This window comes from Pomacea canaliculata, linkage group LG6, assembly GCF_003073045.1.
Source record: "Pomacea canaliculata isolate SZHN2017 linkage group LG6, ASM307304v1, whole genome shotgun sequence".
Taxonomy (NCBI): domain Eukaryota; kingdom Metazoa; phylum Mollusca; class Gastropoda; order Architaenioglossa; family Ampullariidae; genus Pomacea; species Pomacea canaliculata.
The window spans coordinates 4,292,424-4,309,147 of NC_037595.1; the positions used below are offsets into that span (position 1 = coordinate 4,292,424).

Consider the following 16,724-nt stretch of genomic DNA (forward strand, 5'->3'; position numbering starts at 1 on the left):
TGTAATAAATATGTTACTTTGAAAACACGATTAGCACCTCCACCCCACAAACATCCAGCAGCAGTGAGGTGCAGACTGCAGTACTATAGCCAACGGCTAAGTGAAACACTGGTGCTTGTACTCGTGACTAACGCTCGATGAGACAATGACTGGTGTCGTACAGCAGGAAAATGCCGGCGCAGTGCTGTATACATGCCGTGATGCGACAGTGTGGATTCGCCACTGAAAAGTCCGGCCAAGCTGCACGGGCTGGGGGCGATAGTGACGTCAGCCAGCCGATAGCTTGTGTGAGCGTTATGATCGCAATCCTGTTGTGCGTCGAGACACGAGACATGAGCACTCCTGCTAACAGATTCTATAAATTAAAACAGAAAATTCGAGTGAACGTGGTGGTGGGTGCAAGGGTTTAACTGATCATCAGCAAAAGATAACTGATTCTTGTTTTCTGTCACCATTCAGCTTACGATAACCGTACAAGAAAACAAAACTGAACAAAATCCCTAAAACACATACAAACAACACACAAAGAAAACTGAGCACCGTATATTAAATTCTGTCTTTAATCCGCTGTCTGAGAGAAAGAGAGAGCGTTTAGGTGACCAGCAAAACTTCTGCAGGTGACTTTTAATGAATGCATTAAAATCTGATGAGCGCCATCGTGACAGGCAAGATCACTAATGACAACATCAGTCAGGCACGATTCGCGACATCTTGAGCCTGGCATTCAGTACAAGCTGTCTGCGTTGTGTTTTGATTTCTCTCCAAGCTCCTACCTTATTTCTCTAAATTTATCTCTCCCTTCATAACAGCCAGTCAACTCCCCTCTTTGTCCGATGACCGTATGCTCAGTATACCTGTCACCAGAACAACCACATATTGTCAATGGATTCTTAGCTACTGCGCTGCAAAACAGAGGAACTCTTCCCCTCTATGTCCGCCATCTACCTACCATCGAATCCTTTAAAGCTGCACTAAAAACACATCTGTTCCACGAGCCTTATATCTGACACCACTAATCAACATAGTTGTGACTATAGGCAATTGATTAGTCCGCTTGCTTGTCTTCCTCTGCATATTTATGACACTCTCTATCCTTACTGTGTTCCCAGATTCCTCTTTGCGTTTTCTATGTTTGCCTTTTGTTACTTATCTGCATAGTTGTTTTTCCTTCCGTCCTTCGTATTCCATGTCTCTTACTTGTCTCAAGCGCTGAGAGCATGCCCCTTCGTAAGCGTGATTATGCGCTATATAAATCATACGTTTATTATTATAGTGACTCACAACAGCCTCTGTCTATCCCGATTCGAGTCATTCATTTCCGTCCTCCCTGTTGCTCACAGTCAGTTAATTTTTCGTCTCGCTCTAATCATTCGTTTTCACCCTCTGTCCTGCTGCATGCCTGGTGGTCATCCCACCCTGTCTGGTCACCTGCCTTGCCTGACGCTGAGCAGAGTTTGCAAACATGAGACATCGAGGCGAATCTTGTCCATGTCAGTAACGTGTCCCAGGTGATGGGTGTTCCTCCCGACCTCGCAAGCGGTGGACCTTCAGAAAACGATAACAATGCACTAGTACGAAATGTTGGGCTGTTTGACGTAATAATGAATCGGGGGGACCAGTAAAAGAAACTTAAATACGTCTGTGTGTGTGTGTGTATACGCGTGCATGCCGAGGTGATAAACCAAGCAAAAGAAATATTTTCTGCAGTAACACTTCTCCAGTTGCAGTTTCAAAGCTGCTCATGGGTGTGTCGCAATAAATTGACAGGATACATACACAAAATTTTCTGAGAGCTTTCCCTTATCAGCTATTTTTTTTATTCTTTAGCCTGGTAAACATCGCCTGGTAATGTAATGTGAAACACGGAGAGCTTGGCCACGTGATGAAATTCCGCCCTACAGAAGCATACTTATTATTACTGGTATACAAGAAGAGTGGGATAGGTCAAAACAAACGCTTCATGTCGCAGGCAATGAAGTAAATCAGTTAAAACAAGGCAAGAAAGCATTGCATTTATATCAACAAAGCCGTTAAGCTGTGACTACGTAGTGAGTTGTATACGCCACGAGCAAAACACAAAGTGAATGCTGGGACAGACCTTGGTGAAACTGGGCTAAGTAGGCAGGTATGGGAGCAAGGCACAACATCACCCATACCTTAGCTCCTCCTGTCGCTGTTCCAACAAGGTCTGCACACGCACCGACCCCGTATGGTGCGGGAGGCTACGACTCTGGAGCCAGTCCTGGTAACCTTCTTCGTTTCGGTTCAAGCGCTGCAGGCTCGAGCACAAGAAATAGAGTGCGCTCTCTTCCCCTGTTTTAAAATCCACAAAAGTTCGATGAAATAAATACATAACTTTTACATGTGTACATAAGAAGTACCAATACTAAATAAAATGTAAGTGGTTGTTCTGCAAGGGAAAAATACATAGCCTAGTATCCAAAACAGCTTTATTTGTTTCAGGGAAGTAACGGACCTCGCAGTTATAAGTAATCAATGACACCTTCACAGAACAGCACTAACACTATCGCACACTTACACTCACCACACACAACACGACCCACGTACTGTCACAATTCACGCCGGAACACAGATTCGACGACTCGAATACATATAAAACATTCATAAAAACATAAGTAACATGCCAAATGAGAAACAAAAATAGGTATTTGTATTTTTTGATAAATATTGGCTGGAACAATTATACACCAGTTTAGAAGTTCCAGACTGTACCCATCACTGACAAATTAGAAAGTTTCCCCGTACGTGACAGCAATCGCATTATTATAAGATGATGCGTTGCGGGGGATCAAGACTTCAGTTGCACTGATATCTGACCTGGACACATCTGGACAGCTAGGCGGGAAAAGTGAAGTGCTTGGCGGTCCTCCTGTTGTCTGGACAATGCGTCGGCCAGTTTGACGCAGATCGTACTGGTCATTTTGCTCCAGTCGTCACTTTGCGCAGAATCCACGCTGAGATGGCTTTCACGGTCGTCTGAAATGAATGAGAGAATGACAACGATTGCGATTACGAAGAAGATGTTGGTGGTATCGGTGAAGAAGTAGTAGTATGAAAAAATGATGATGACGGTGACAACGACGAATATTCTTTCAGCCGGAAAAAGTGTTATATTTTGTCAATTTTCACTTTTGACTACATGAAATATGTTTTTGGTCGGTTGACAGGCTGGACAGAGGTGCATGGTATTTAGGTGCATTGACATTGTGTGTATGTGGAGACAGAGATAAATATACTTTTAAATGTAACGAACTTCCATATATTATTTTGCTGTTATTATTGATATGTTCTGGTAGAAGGCCTAGGGCCTATTAAGCTTCTGACGGACGGCGAACACCCCTCTCCGCCATCTAGATCTCGTGTGTGTGTGTCGCTGGCATTATGAATGGAGTGTGGTAGGTAAAGACAAACTGAACTAAAGATAAACGAAGGACGGCTCTTTCTTCTTTCCTGTTGCACACATGATTTTTCGAAGAGCGCGCGCCCGTTAGCTTCACATCAAGGCAGCACCCAGCTACGCATGCATGCCCCATACGCACGCTCACCCAAACACCCACGCATCACACCATTCAAAGGTGCGCGCACGGACACATTTGTAACAATGGAGCCAGCAGCACAACTGTGACACATTGTGCGATGATGATCAAGCACATCAAGCATTACTCGCATATTTATAAATGCACGCAGCCACACTAGAAACTGGAAAAGTTGTTTTAATTCCTCCATGTTCTTTCCAGCTCACGCACCTAGTTGAATACAACATATCACGATATCTTATGTGAAATCTGCAGGTGTATGCTTGAGCGACAATCGGCTTGTGTTACAGCTGCAGGTGTGAGACCTGTATCTTCAATGCGTATCACGATTTTTTTTTTTTAAAAAGCATCCTCTTAGTTTCTGAAAAACCTGGTGTACGGACACAGTGGTACGAAACAAACCTGCTATGCAGATGACCTACTGCCATAGCGTAAGAGGCGTTGTAAAACAGCACGATAGTGTGCTGCCATAAATGCTGGGCCACCTAATTTTTTAACATTTGAGGAAAACAAAGACGGCACGAGGTGACTCATCATTACTCTGTCACCTCTTATATGGAATGGAAGTACGTCAGTTGACAAAATGGAGGTTAGGCTAAAGGTGGATGTGTACAGGTAGCACCTCCCGTTATGGTAACATTCAACTGTGTATACAGATTCCTCTGTGTGTGTGTGTCCGCACGCGCCCACATATTGTATTTTTGTGCGTGTGTCTGTGCTTGCGTGGTTTGATGTTGCATCGCAACAGGTTTGCATACACTGCACAAGCTGTTCTTTCGTCAACTATTTCTGAACCACCCGCCGGGATCAACCACAGATTAAAAATACACTTTATTTTTTCGCGCAAATCCAAAATGAGTCGGCACAGAGCGGGACATCTGAATACCAGCTTATGTTCGCGTGGTCTGTCGGCGAGAACTAGAATAACAACAGCAGCAGCAGCTAGTTAAAAGCCATTATCGCTGGAAAACATCCTTTCTGGCCCTCGATAGTATAGGATAAATGGTTTGTGTACACGGATGCTGCGTAGCCTAGAAAACACTGAACAAACGATAAGATCTTTGGTGGCGATCTGTTGCTGACATGCGATACCTTCAGAACGGAGTATTCCAAGGTAACAAACTGCGTCGCCGAAATGTCAGCTATGTAGCACGACTAGAGGGCGCTTTACTGTCCTCTTCGATATTGTCATAAGAGTGATGCTTCTTAATTAACTTTCGGTACACCAAAGTTCTCCCCTACTCCCCAGAAGAATCATGTGAAATGGGCAATTCAAAAGTAAACATAAACTGTATTATCCTCAGAATCTTTTGGTTACAAACTTTTTGCAGGTAATTACAGATGGAGGTACCCATTACTGACGAATAAATAGTAAACTGCTTATTTGTACCACCATTGAAGGTGGACAGAGTGCTTTATATTAACACCTATGCATAAATAAGGGTGCATCAGCACATATCTTAAGCAGGAATAAAATGCACTTTACAATCATTCACACACACAGTGTGCAGGAGACTGGAGCCACTAATGATCAGTCCTGTGAACAGGTGACATATACAGAAAGAGAAGCGCCAAACCCAAGATCCAAACTCACACACTCGGAATCTCTCTGTCATGGAGATGTCCTTTAACCACTGTGGCACCAACTGCCTTTACTCCACCACCAACTGTCCCATAAGTGTGTGCATGTATGCACACCTGAACCCATGTGAGAAAGCAATGAATGCTTATACTACATTTCAGTTCTAGGAAGCTGCTGCATTAAATTTATCCCATTAAAGTTACATTAAATTAATGTGTTTACTGCATTAAACACAGCTCTTTCTGAAGTGGCTGCCACCAGTAGGAATGTTTATTACTGTTGTCATTACTGCCTTTATCAACAATAATGTTACTGGAAGACTGCTGCTACAAATGCTGCTATTAATGATGCATACGTTGATATTCATGCATCAATGACTTTTATTCAATGTCACCACATAATATCATTCTTAAATCACATCATTGTTTACTTGTGTGGAGGAATGTTTTGAGTAAGAAACAATAATAAAGCTTCTTGCGTGCATGAGAAAGACACAGGTTAGGCATGGCTTTGTTTAAGATTCTAAGCAATAGGTCTCAAACATACATAAAATATTTTAAATACATATTTTATCTTTCTACCAAAAACATTCACATTTATTAGTGCTAAAACTATCTCATTTACTTGGCCTCAAATTAAAAAAGCTTAAAAAATTAAGTTAGGCACAAGTCTCTGTGTGTAAAAGAAAAATGAAAAAAGAAAAGATATCCCTGAAAAAAAACCTTTGAGATGAAGAATTTCAAAAAAAAACAAACAACATAAAGCATGAAACAGAAACTTGCCTCCACTATCAGAGATCTGACGAGGTCGTTTGGGTTGTGGTGTCAAGGACTGGGTCAACGCAAAATCTGATCTGCAAATTTCTGCTGCTGCGTTTTTGGTAGCATGTGGATATTTCAGAAGTTGATCAATGGCCCTGCCCACAATGAGATGATTATCAAAGGCCTGGCTATTTAAAAAAAAGCCTTCTTCTTATCAATTATTCTTCAAAGTAATGTTATATTTCAACGTCAATACGCTTCTTTCCAGTCCAGAAACATGCCATAAATTGGCTTTGACAGCTCTTTAAACTCTGTTGTTTATCTGCCTCAATCCCATCCCCATGGTCCCAGCAAAAGAATGGAGGATTGATGAAAGAAAAAGGAGGGTAGTCAAGATGAAAACAGAAACTGAAGGGAAAAATAAATTTTAATCATAGAAATATGCACACACATACAGAAAGAAACAGAGATCAGGGGAAGACAATAGTGATTTAAATTACGTTCTCCCTTAACAAAACGACATCCGCCACAAACAAGGATAGCTTGTCTAGATTAACTAATGTCCCTGATATGTCATCTGAGCAAGGAGGGGGAAATCTCCACTGATGTTTACTGATCACACTTGAATCACAATATAGCATACTGATGATGGCTGCAGAGCATATGCTGTATTTGACATCAGTTGGTGGAGTCTAAAATCACCTCACTAGCTGGTGTGTGTGTAAGAGTGGAAATTAGTGGACTTAAGTTGGCTATTAAAGCTGCAAGGCTGTTTAGAGTATTTTGCCATAAGGCAGATTTTTAATTAGTTATGAGTAGTATGTAAAAAATATTCTGAAGCCAATATAGCAACTCTTAAAAGTATTCTTCCATCCAGTCAAGTTTCCAGGAAATGAGGAGGAATTTAAATGAAGGTAAGATAACTCTCACCTTGTCAGATCCTGCACAGCAGCAGTCCAGTTCCCCAGCATGATCTCTGCATCTGCTCGACAAGCCAAGATCAGGGCAGAATTTTTCATTCTCTTCCATGCTAGTTGCTCTTGCTCTGTATCTTGTCTGTCTGCACTTAATCGCCTCTTGCGCTGGCAGCTTGTCCTTGTCTCCTGCCTTGCTTCCATGTCCTCCCTCTCCAGGAAAGAAATCACAGGAAAGTCTTCTTCACACATGTCAATGCCAGACATAAATCCACAGTCAAATGCTGTCAAAACCTTATTGCAAAGAAATAGGCATTCCTCATTTTTGTTGGCTAGCAAAAGATTCTTGGATGCTTCTTGACAGATTGTCAAAAAGTCTGGAAGATAGTCTGCACAAGAACTGTGGTGTCTCTTACTCTGAAACAAAATGGCAAAATGTATTCAAAGGAAATTTCAATAAACCATTGGATCTTCTGAATAAATAATGCTACATATATCATTTACAAACAAGGAAAGAGTAAGATTTTACAGCACTCCGGCACAGACTGAAACTGTTGGGAGAAAACGATTTTTTTTTTGCATTATTACTCTAAATACTCCTATGTCTCACATAATTGAAAACATTTCTTCATTTGTACCTACCTCATACTTCTGTATGAGACCCATGTACCATTCAGATGCTTCACTGTGTCTGCAAGAGATAAAATGAGATTTTTATTGATAAATTGACATAAGTAGATCATACTGTACTAATAATGTGATCGTGGAATCTCAAAGATAAATTGTTAATGTACCTGCTAAGCTCTGCTAGGCGGTTGCCAAAATTATAAAATGCCTGTTCTACACTCAGTTGACTGCTGTGAGTGACAGTGTCAAGCAACAGCTCCTCAAGCAGTGGCAAATAACAAAGTTGTTTGCCTCCATCCTTTTCTTCCTCCAAAGCCTGTCAACAGATATTTAAATGTGCTTTTCAGTAGTAAGAGATAAGTAAATTCTCACATTTTCCTTCAGAGGACATTGCACTATTTGTAGCAGAGAAATAAAAACCATTATGCTGCCTGTCACAAACGGGAAATCAATAAGCTGAAGCACCAAAACCTGTTTCTTAATTACCTCAACAGTTTCAATAATTAATGAGATAACAAATTTATTTCAGCTTACTTCACGTAAATGCTCATTTTAACATGCAGTTTTAAAAATCACCCTCTTTTGTATGGTAAGAGGCAAGGGTTGAATAAATGTTTAAATGAATAAATATATCATATTTAGGAAAGATGGTTGAAGAAACAAATAAAATCTCCTCAAAACAAATGAAAAAGGAAAGATATTTAAGTTTCAAGAAAAGCAAACAAAACGATGATTACCTTCATGTACAGGTGGAGGCACTCTATTTCTGATTCTGTTTGTTGTAGTGTTTTATACTGCTGAGAAATGGCATACAGGGCAGCAATGTCATTGGGATTGACTTTAAGTGAATGATGCAGTGTCTTCGCAGCTAAATGGTGAAAGCCCTACAGTGATGGGAAAATTTGGAAGGTGTTATTTCACTGTTTTGAAAGAACTGCTTCTTTAAAGAAGTTTTTGTAAGCTTGATTTTTGAAATGTCAAAGAACATAACTTATAACCAGAGTACAAAAACTAGAAAAATTTTAAGACAATAAACAGCAATGGATAAAATGTAAACACATGTGCAAATTAAACAGATTAAACAAACATAAAAAAGGCTTTTTCTAAAAGGGTCCTTTAGAAAACATTCTATTGAGAAGGTAAAAAAAAAAAAATGACATAAATATAATTTTATTAAATATAAAGTACAACATACAATGAAAAAAATAGTCGGACCTCGATAAGTCAAACTCAAAGGGACCCAAAAAAAATTCGACTTAACGGAGTTTTCGAGTTAGGGAAAACGGCGTACTAGGTGCAGGTATTTGGCCAGGAACTAACAATTAATTCGATGTAGGGAGGTTTTCAACTTAGGGAAGGTCGACTTATCGAAGGTCCGACTGTAATCACAATTTTAACAAAAAAAAACATAAGATGTCAAAAACTGAATCAGAAGCAATGGTATTAAATAAGGCAAACATAAAAGTAAGCATAAAATTAATGTCGCAATTTATAACATAGAAGAAAAAATGAATCATAAATTCTAACACAATACATACAAATATGGTCAATACACACAATAACAAAATATATTGTTTATAAAGTTATACGATACAATATTTCCAGATTTTCAAACTCACTTTTCATTATCTCACCTGTCTTGAGTAGCATTCTGCCAAGAGTCTGTAAGCGATGGACTCCACAAGGATACTTGTGCAAGCTGTGAAATCCTCAAGAAATTTGTGTAAATAATCAATAGCTTCCAGGCAGTGACCACTCTCCAGTAAAGAATGAGCTGCCACAGAAATACTGAAAAACATGCCTTTCTGCCCTTTACAATTATGCTAACTACTTCACAGAATTGTGTGTGCACCTACACACATTCAGATGAAATATGTGCATCATAATCAAACATAAAATGTTTAATAACAGGAGGGATATGAGTTAATATGTGCATAAACATGAGAGAAGCATATGGATGAGAGCAACTGAAAAAGGCAGAGGGATGTGGATGGACACACAAACATTAAACAAAATGCACGCAACCCAGAATTTTAAGAAGAAACAGTACAGATCATCATTTAAACCCAACTGGCTATTTAACTCACCATTACGTACAAGCAGTTCCAAAATCAGCACCAGTAAATTAACAATACTCTGACAAATTAAATGGACATGGGTATCAGCTGCACTTTACCAGGCTAAGACTGAAGAAAGAGGCCTCCATAAACGATATTTAACACCAGATATTTGATGCTTGCAGGCCTTCCAGTCTTTCTGCTGAAATGCTAGCAATGCTGCCACCAGACTGGCAAAACTATTAATGCTAGGTAAGAATCCATCTTCAAGAATATCACCAGCATCATTCTGCTCTATTAATAGATTCAGCTGGGGAGACATGATGACAACATAGCCATGCTTCATTACAACCTGCAAATAAATGAAACACATTTTTGAGACAAATTTGAAATGTTATGTATTAAGATGTGGATCATACATTGTCAAAAGAGTTTTTCATCTTTTAAAATAAACATTATAAAAAAAATACCTTCAAAAACAAAACCTGATACCAAAATTTTGTTTGTGGCAATGTTCTTCACATATAATATAGTTTTTGATGTTCTAGGGTAGTTACTGATTAACTGTTTTCACATTCAGTTTTAAAACATTGAAAATTGAATGCCCTGAGAACCTTCTTATTAGATCTGTCCAAATGGAGTATGGTGGATGACAATCCATCAGCAGGTACTAACTGCTTGGTTGCTAATGACATTAAACCACAGAGACATAGATGTAGTTGTATTTGCTGAAACAGCTCCTGACCTGGGATGAAAAACAAATAAACAAACATGTCAACACAAAAAGGGTAGTGTGTTTGTATATGCGTGTGCCTGATTATTCTTTATTTTGTTTTGTCTCTTTCATCATCAAGTCATATTCCGAGTGCAAAGCCACTTGGCCAATAAACAAATTCTTATTCTTAAAACTTAAAGATGACTTATCTGCCTCGAGCAAAATATCTTTGTGAAGTTTGCCATTACAAGCATATCGTACAATTTTAATACAAATTCTGTTTTAACAGAAGCATAATGCCACTGCATTTTCGAGTACATTTTTAAAAGATAGTTAAGTATATGGTAAATATTGTTGGTGCTTAAAGTAAGCACGACCATCAGATGAAATACTGCACCACATAAATATCTTCATTATAATAACAGTAATACTTTTCACTCCAAGCCTATTAAATACAGAGTAATGCACAAAATGCATAAGATGTAAAATATTGACACCTTGAAGATATCTGTTACAAAAAAAATTAAAAAAAATAATAAAACCTTCACTTTGCTAGGCTTGAACTGACATTGCAAATAGGCAAGGAATGCTTACTATTATAAGATTGTAAAAATCCAGCAAATTCCAGCAATACACTGAACAAATGATTAAGACAGTTAGTTTTCTTAGAAGACCAGTTTGCAACTCTGAGTAAAATCCAAGAAGGCGTCCCACTGCAATGAAAACATTAATTTGTTAGTTGGCTTAATCCCAAATTAATTGTAATTTTAGCATTATGATCCTATCCTGACTGTATTAAAAAAAGTTATCAGACAGAATTTATGTATCTAGATCTAAAAGCTTACTTTTAAGCATTGGTTTAATACCTTTCAAAGCCTAATATAGGATGCTAATCACAGATCACATATTTGCTCCCTGTATTATCAAACAAACCATAAACAGAAACTATCTCCTAGCTAACAAGCGTAAAAATCAATGTACATGATGTTACAGCAAAGCCTGCAAACCATTAAAGTTTTAATGCATTGCATCTCGAAATTAACTGCATAGTTCTGACTACTACATTATAACTACAGCCAATAGCTGTGTCAAGCACATCACAACGTGCAGCTTTTACTGCACTTTCTATGTATTTATTTTTTACATCAAACAATTTTACCAAATTAGCTCTTAAAAAGTATACACCAAAAGGTGTAGTCCATGCAAAATATAAACACCTCTATTTAATGAATGCAGGATACTTTGCACCAAACTTGATGGCATTTCTGGAGTGTTTTTAAGCATGTAAGCTTTTACCAGCTGAGAATATCCAAAGTTGTACAGAATAACAAGCTCTGCCTCCAAGCTTGATAAAGATGGTGGGAGACCTGGAAGAGTGAGAACATAGCACAGTTTTTGGGAACAAATGATTCTGCAAGAAAAACTGCTGAGAAAATGTATCAGAGCAATGCAGTACAATTTAATTTAATGAAGACAGTACAATTTGGGGGCCAGTTGATTTGACCATTTGCATATTAGACCACAGCTTGAGTCGAATTCAACCACATTCCATAGTTGATTTGACCACATCATCATTTGTGTGATAATCCTGCCATAAAATAAGTGAATATTTATGTACTCTCCTTTAGCATACTTGGTTGACCTGCACACACTGATCTTGTTCTTTCATCATTTATTTGTGCTATATATGTGTGTCTCATGGAGATGCTGCCTCGAAGAAATTTGGTTTGATGAATTTTTTTGTTCAAAACTATATTCTAAAAAGGCTTGCACAACACACTCTGCTAGAAAGTAGCCAGAGAATATCTTCATATGTCAATGTGAAATAGCTTCTAATCCATCTAAGTCTCCACAAACTCATGTGGCTCATTTGACTAACAATTAGAGACTGTGTAGTTTTACAAACCATTAGAAGTTGCACTAAACAGGCCCACTTTATGGCCATGAGCCATATATATGGCAGTACCTTGCCAATTGCTCTTTAAATGCATATATTAAACTAAGCAAGGAATGCACTTATTTAAATAGGTACCCATGTACCATATTACTTTGAAAAGCATCCATTTTTCAGTCGATAATATTGGAAGCTGACCTACATCATGTGACTAATTAATATTTAAAAATAGTAGTTTCATTTTGCTTACAAACAAAGGGCAACAAATGTTTCACTATACTGAATAGTAACTTCGAAGTTAGATCTATACTCAGTGGTCGAATTCACCAAGGCCAGCGGTCGAACTGACTTAGGGTTGTGGTTGAATCAACTAAGGCTAAAGGTTTAGGACAAATTGACTTGTGCATATAGCAGAATGGACTGATAGTTGAATCGACCAGTGACTTACAATTTAATATGAAGCTACAATTCATTCAGGGATTAAAACACACTGCCCTTGTGAACTGAAGGATAAAATCATGGGTGTTTTTTTTTTTTTTTAAATTGAACTGTGTTCTTACTTCTAAGTTTTTCAAGAAGCTTTTCAAGTTGCACACAAAATCTTTCAAGTGCTATGAGAATATTATTGGAGTCTTCATCACTTTGCCCGCAGCTGCTTGCTTTCTGGAAACAGAGTTTACAGTGATTAATCCCTTTTACAAATCTTTGCAAACATTTCACTCAAAGTCAACTATGAGTAACAAGATGATACGAATCTGTATCAATTTTACATTACTCTTAAAGGTTTACTCTATCGTCTGTTCCTTTCCTTATCTTTCATAAACTTACAAGTTTCTTTCAATTTAGATACGTATATAGTAAAAAGGTGCACAAATCTGACGGAAATAGTTGGTTTATTATGATGTAGTTTTCATAGGGAATACTTTTATACCCAAGCAACCCTTATGCCAGTCCCTACCGACAGAAATGTGCAGACGACAGATATGGTTTCCGCACGTAACTTGTCCAAGAATCCGAAGTCATTACCAAGTATTACTTCTTCCAGACTAGACAAGCAGGATTCAAATTTTCCCTCTATAAAGTTTTTCAACACTGCTGTGAGCTTTTCAGGTACTATGAAAGTCATCTTTAACAGTTCGTGGATGCTTTGGCTAAAAGTTTCTAAACTCCCTCTCTGTTGACCCCATCTAACGTTAGAAAACAAGAAGTGAAATATCACTCCTTTCGTAAAACGCTCTCAAAGGTTGTGTTAATAATAGTATACAAGGTAAATTATTATAAAAATTATTTAGTAATGTGTAAATGCGGCCAGTTTATGTATGCTTTTTGTAAATGACTTAAGCGCAGAAGTCACAGGGAGGCTACTCTTAAGAAACTTACCACAAAATGACTAGCTCGAGAGAAAAGTTTTTCTACACGAGGACTCTGTGCTGTCTTTTAAAATCGCTAGAAGGCGTTGAGACGGAAATAGAGCTTAGAAATGATTCATCTGTTAAAGGGATTATTGAGACTGTTTCGTCTGCAATGAGTGTTACCATGCGGAATTGTGTGCTGACATTTGGCGACCGACGAAAATTTTTTCAAAATCTTTTTATCCAAGGAAGAAAAATTCGTATGGTCTTTGTGCCTGACGACATAAACATGATACAAGCTATGCAGCAGACGATAAGTAGATTTAATGTACAGTTTCAAGGACGTAAAGAGTTTCTGAAACCACGGAGGCAAGGTAGAAGCCGGGGATCAAGCAGAGGACGGGGTGGTGTATTTTGTGGTAAGTTAAGTGGCACTCATCACACCTTTGTTGCTGGAAATGCTGATGTGAATGCGCAAATCTATGGTTTGAAAGACATAAACACATTGACTGGTGCTTCTGACATGCACAAAGGATGTGTTTCAGCTTCACAACTTAATACAAATGACGGTGCTGCAGAGCAGCGAGGCAAAGATTCAGAAGCAATCAAGTCAAAAAGCGATAGTAATATTCAGGATATTTTAAAACAGATGGCGTATAATACTACAGAGCCAGAGCAAGAACAAACTTTACATTCAGGTGTGAGAGAGGTTTATCTCAAACAACTTGCATCTGCCTCAGGTGAGCAGCCACGCCATGCAGAAACTATCCGAGCAGCTGTCCACCAACCATATATGTCTCCTCAAAGCAGAAAAGCTGATCAATCATTTTCATTAAAACTACAAGATACTAGAGACAGCCAGTTTGGTAGGCATTCCAGCCATAAGTCTTCTGTTCCACTATCTTCTCAAGAATGCTCAACTGAAAACACAAACATTCCTCAAGACACTATTATTCTCCTGAAGTGGACATTAAACAATCAAGAATAGACAGGAGAGAGACCACAGGTCACCACAAAGCCATTTCATCCAGAGAGGATATGTATCCTCCCCAACAAAAGAGCAGACCTAAGTATGATGTGCAAACTAACAGAAGTGGTGATGGAGAGAAGCTGACCTCTAGATATGACCAGTCTGGGAGCCAAGAATCAAGAAGCCAGGGTGATCATTCTAGAAAACATTTCTCTAATGACAGACCTAAAGACAAGACCAGAAGAGATGATTCAGAGGAGCGCCAGCAGCATACAAAGGGTAGGACATCGGTGAGAGTACGGGCACCCACAAGACATGATCATTATTCAAGATCTTACTCAAAAGATGAACATTGACTGAAATAAAATGTTGCTGATAGTTTTGTAGTGAAAATTTCTTAAAAACAAATAAAGAAAAGCATTGATAAGACAGTCACAAATGTATCTGAGGTATGTGTATTCAGTTGTTTAGTTTTTTTTTTCTTATTTAACATTACCTGCCTTGATATCAAATGGTTGCTGTTATAATCCTTCTGCATACTGTTCATCGAATATTTACAAACACTTGTTACTTATTTATCAGCATAGGTGGATGAATGTCATCAGAGAGAAAGTGTCTGGACACTTTTCCAATGTCTGGACACTTTTGGTCTTCATGGATTAGTTTTCAACACAAAACCACCTTTTGATCAGCAGACACCTACTAAATGTGGATATTTATTGCAGATATCTTATGGACAAAATTTGTCCCTTTACCTGTCACAAGTGGATAGCTTTTACTTTAGTTTTGCAGAAAAGTCACCCATCTTCAAAAAGTCAAAGAATACAATAGGTTTACATTGGTTGGTGTAGCCTGGGGGTGGATTTTTTTTTATCGGTTCTCCTGCTCAGAATTTGTTTCAAGTGTCCATTTAGTCCACTTCTGTTGTCAAAGCAAAGGAGAAAGAGTGAGTTTTTATAGGCTTTTGACCAATTTCTACTGTGCATGACACTGTTAACTTTTTTTTTTGTAAATTGTTGAAAAACACCGTAAATAAGATTGGACAAAGAATTCTGCCATAGGGGATTTTGTTGAACACATACTTTATTAAAGTTTTCAGCTCCTAACATCTTGTTTTCTACCAGTTAAAAAAAAATGCAAATCCTTGTAAGTAAATTTCCTCCTGTTCCATAGGCTGCCGGATACTTGCATGAAGCTGTTCCATAGTTTCTTTAGCTTACTATTTTTCATGTGGTACTAACCCTATATTGAATGCCTTTCTAAAATCCAAGTATAACCATTATCTAGCATTGAAGTTAAGTCTCCCACAGCTTCTAGTTGTGTAAGATGACCTTTTTCTTTCCTTGAAACCATGTTGATAGCGAATAGTATAAATTTAGTAAAAATTCACAATTGCATCTCTGACAAATGTCAAGTACCTTATATAGTATGCATATCAAACTAAGTGGCCTTTAGTTACCTGGGTCTTTATTAAACTGTTTTTGTTAAATAGTGCTAACACTTATGTAGACTTTAACTTTTCAGGCCAAATACCTATTTCTAGGGATTTAATATCAGCATACTGGGCATAACTCTTCACTTTATCCCTTACCTTTTTACTAACAAATGCATCCATGTTCTTGAGTAATATATTACATGCATTTAGTCAACTTTTATTTATCTGATTATGTTTTGTATTAAAATCACTTCTGTGTACACTGGATATTTCTTGCAGGTTTTTGGATGAGACTTGCATGCCTCTAGTTCTGGCTCAGGACTATGTCTTCTTTCCTTGTGCCAGCTTTTCTTATTCTGAATCACTGTTTACCCCTTAAGATATATACATTTATTGTAGTTATAATATGTTAGCTTTCAGGGTTTTACTTCACCTAGTTTTCAAGGGAAAAGAGCTGTCTCTAGGTTCTCTCAGATCTTTTTCGGTCAATAATATAAGATGTGCCCTATGCGTAACAACGATGAAGATGAGTTTCATTTTATCTTGTGCTGTCCGTATCTGATAGATCTAAAAAATGTTTCATTCCCAAAATGTATTACATTAGACCAAATAGCTTTAAACTACAGAGGCTTATGTCTACAAAAAATGAAATAATACTAACCTTGCCAAGTCTTTATATTAAGTGACAAAGGAAAGAAATGCCATGCTACATTAAAGATATTTTTCATTTGTTGTGTATTATGTATTTTCTCCTGTAATATGTTGAATGCCAATCTTTTTGAATGGGCCCAAAGGCCTAACAAAATTAATCATTCATATTTGTCTCTCAGATCTTTGCATTTTCATTTTTTTCCTATTTT

The 16,724-nt window shown here is 38.0% G+C and overlaps 2 protein-coding genes across 3 annotated transcripts; one reads left to right on the forward strand and one right to left on the reverse strand.

The window, feature by feature from the left end:
* Nucleotides 1-542: 542 nt before the first annotated feature.
* Nucleotides 543-13,290, reverse strand: LOC112566566. 2 transcript variants are annotated; one of them, XM_025242797.1, is made up of 14 exons: nt 13,134-13,290; nt 12,668-12,770; nt 11,431-11,580; nt 10,808-10,926; nt 10,113-10,243; nt 9,076-9,850; nt 8,179-8,325; nt 7,609-7,757; nt 7,457-7,505; nt 6,831-7,231; nt 5,922-6,055; nt 2,839-2,997; nt 2,157-2,313; nt 543-1,545 (listed from the first exon to the last, which is right to left on the reverse strand). In XM_025242797.1, the coding sequence occupies exons 6-14, from the start codon at nt 9,238-9,240 to the stop codon at nt 1,425-1,427; spliced, it is 1,482 nt and encodes a 493-aa protein (XP_025098582.1). In that variant the 5' UTR covers nt 9,241-9,850; nt 10,113-10,243; nt 10,808-10,926; nt 11,431-11,580; nt 12,668-12,770; nt 13,134-13,290; the 3' UTR covers nt 543-1,424. The 2 variants fall into 2 exon arrangements, with proteins under 2 accessions (XP_025098582.1, XP_025098581.1); XM_025242796.1 differs by having other exon boundaries at nt 13,066-13,290.
* A 145-nt stretch (nt 13,291-13,435) lies between these two features.
* Nucleotides 13,436-16,593, forward strand: LOC112565523. The gene has a single exon (XM_025240973.1). It carries the CDS (start codon nt 13,494-13,496, stop codon nt 14,445-14,447), a length of 954 nt encoding a protein of 317 aa, XP_025096758.1. The 5' UTR covers nt 13,436-13,493; the 3' UTR covers nt 14,448-16,593.
* The last annotated feature ends 131 nt before the right edge of the window (nt 16,594-16,724 follow it).

Excerpts from the sequence above, each read along its gene's own strand:
- LOC112566566 (XM_025242797.1), bottom strand. The coding sequence starts at position 9,240 with ATGTTTTTCAGTATTTCTGTGGCAGCTCATTCTTTACTGGAGAGTGGT. Across the intron at positions 6,056-6,830 it reads GCTGTGCAGGATCTGACAAG|GGCCATTGATCAACTTCTGA; the intron begins GTGAGAGTTATC and ends CATTGTGGGCAG. Across the intron at positions 2,998-5,921 it reads TCAGATCTCTGATAGTGGAG|ACGACCGTGAAAGCCATCTC; the intron begins GCAAGTTTCTGT and ends CATTCATTTCAG.
- LOC112565523 (XM_025240973.1), top strand. The coding sequence starts at position 13,494 with ATGACTAGCTCGAGAGAAAAGTTTTTCTACACGAGGACTCTGTGCTGT.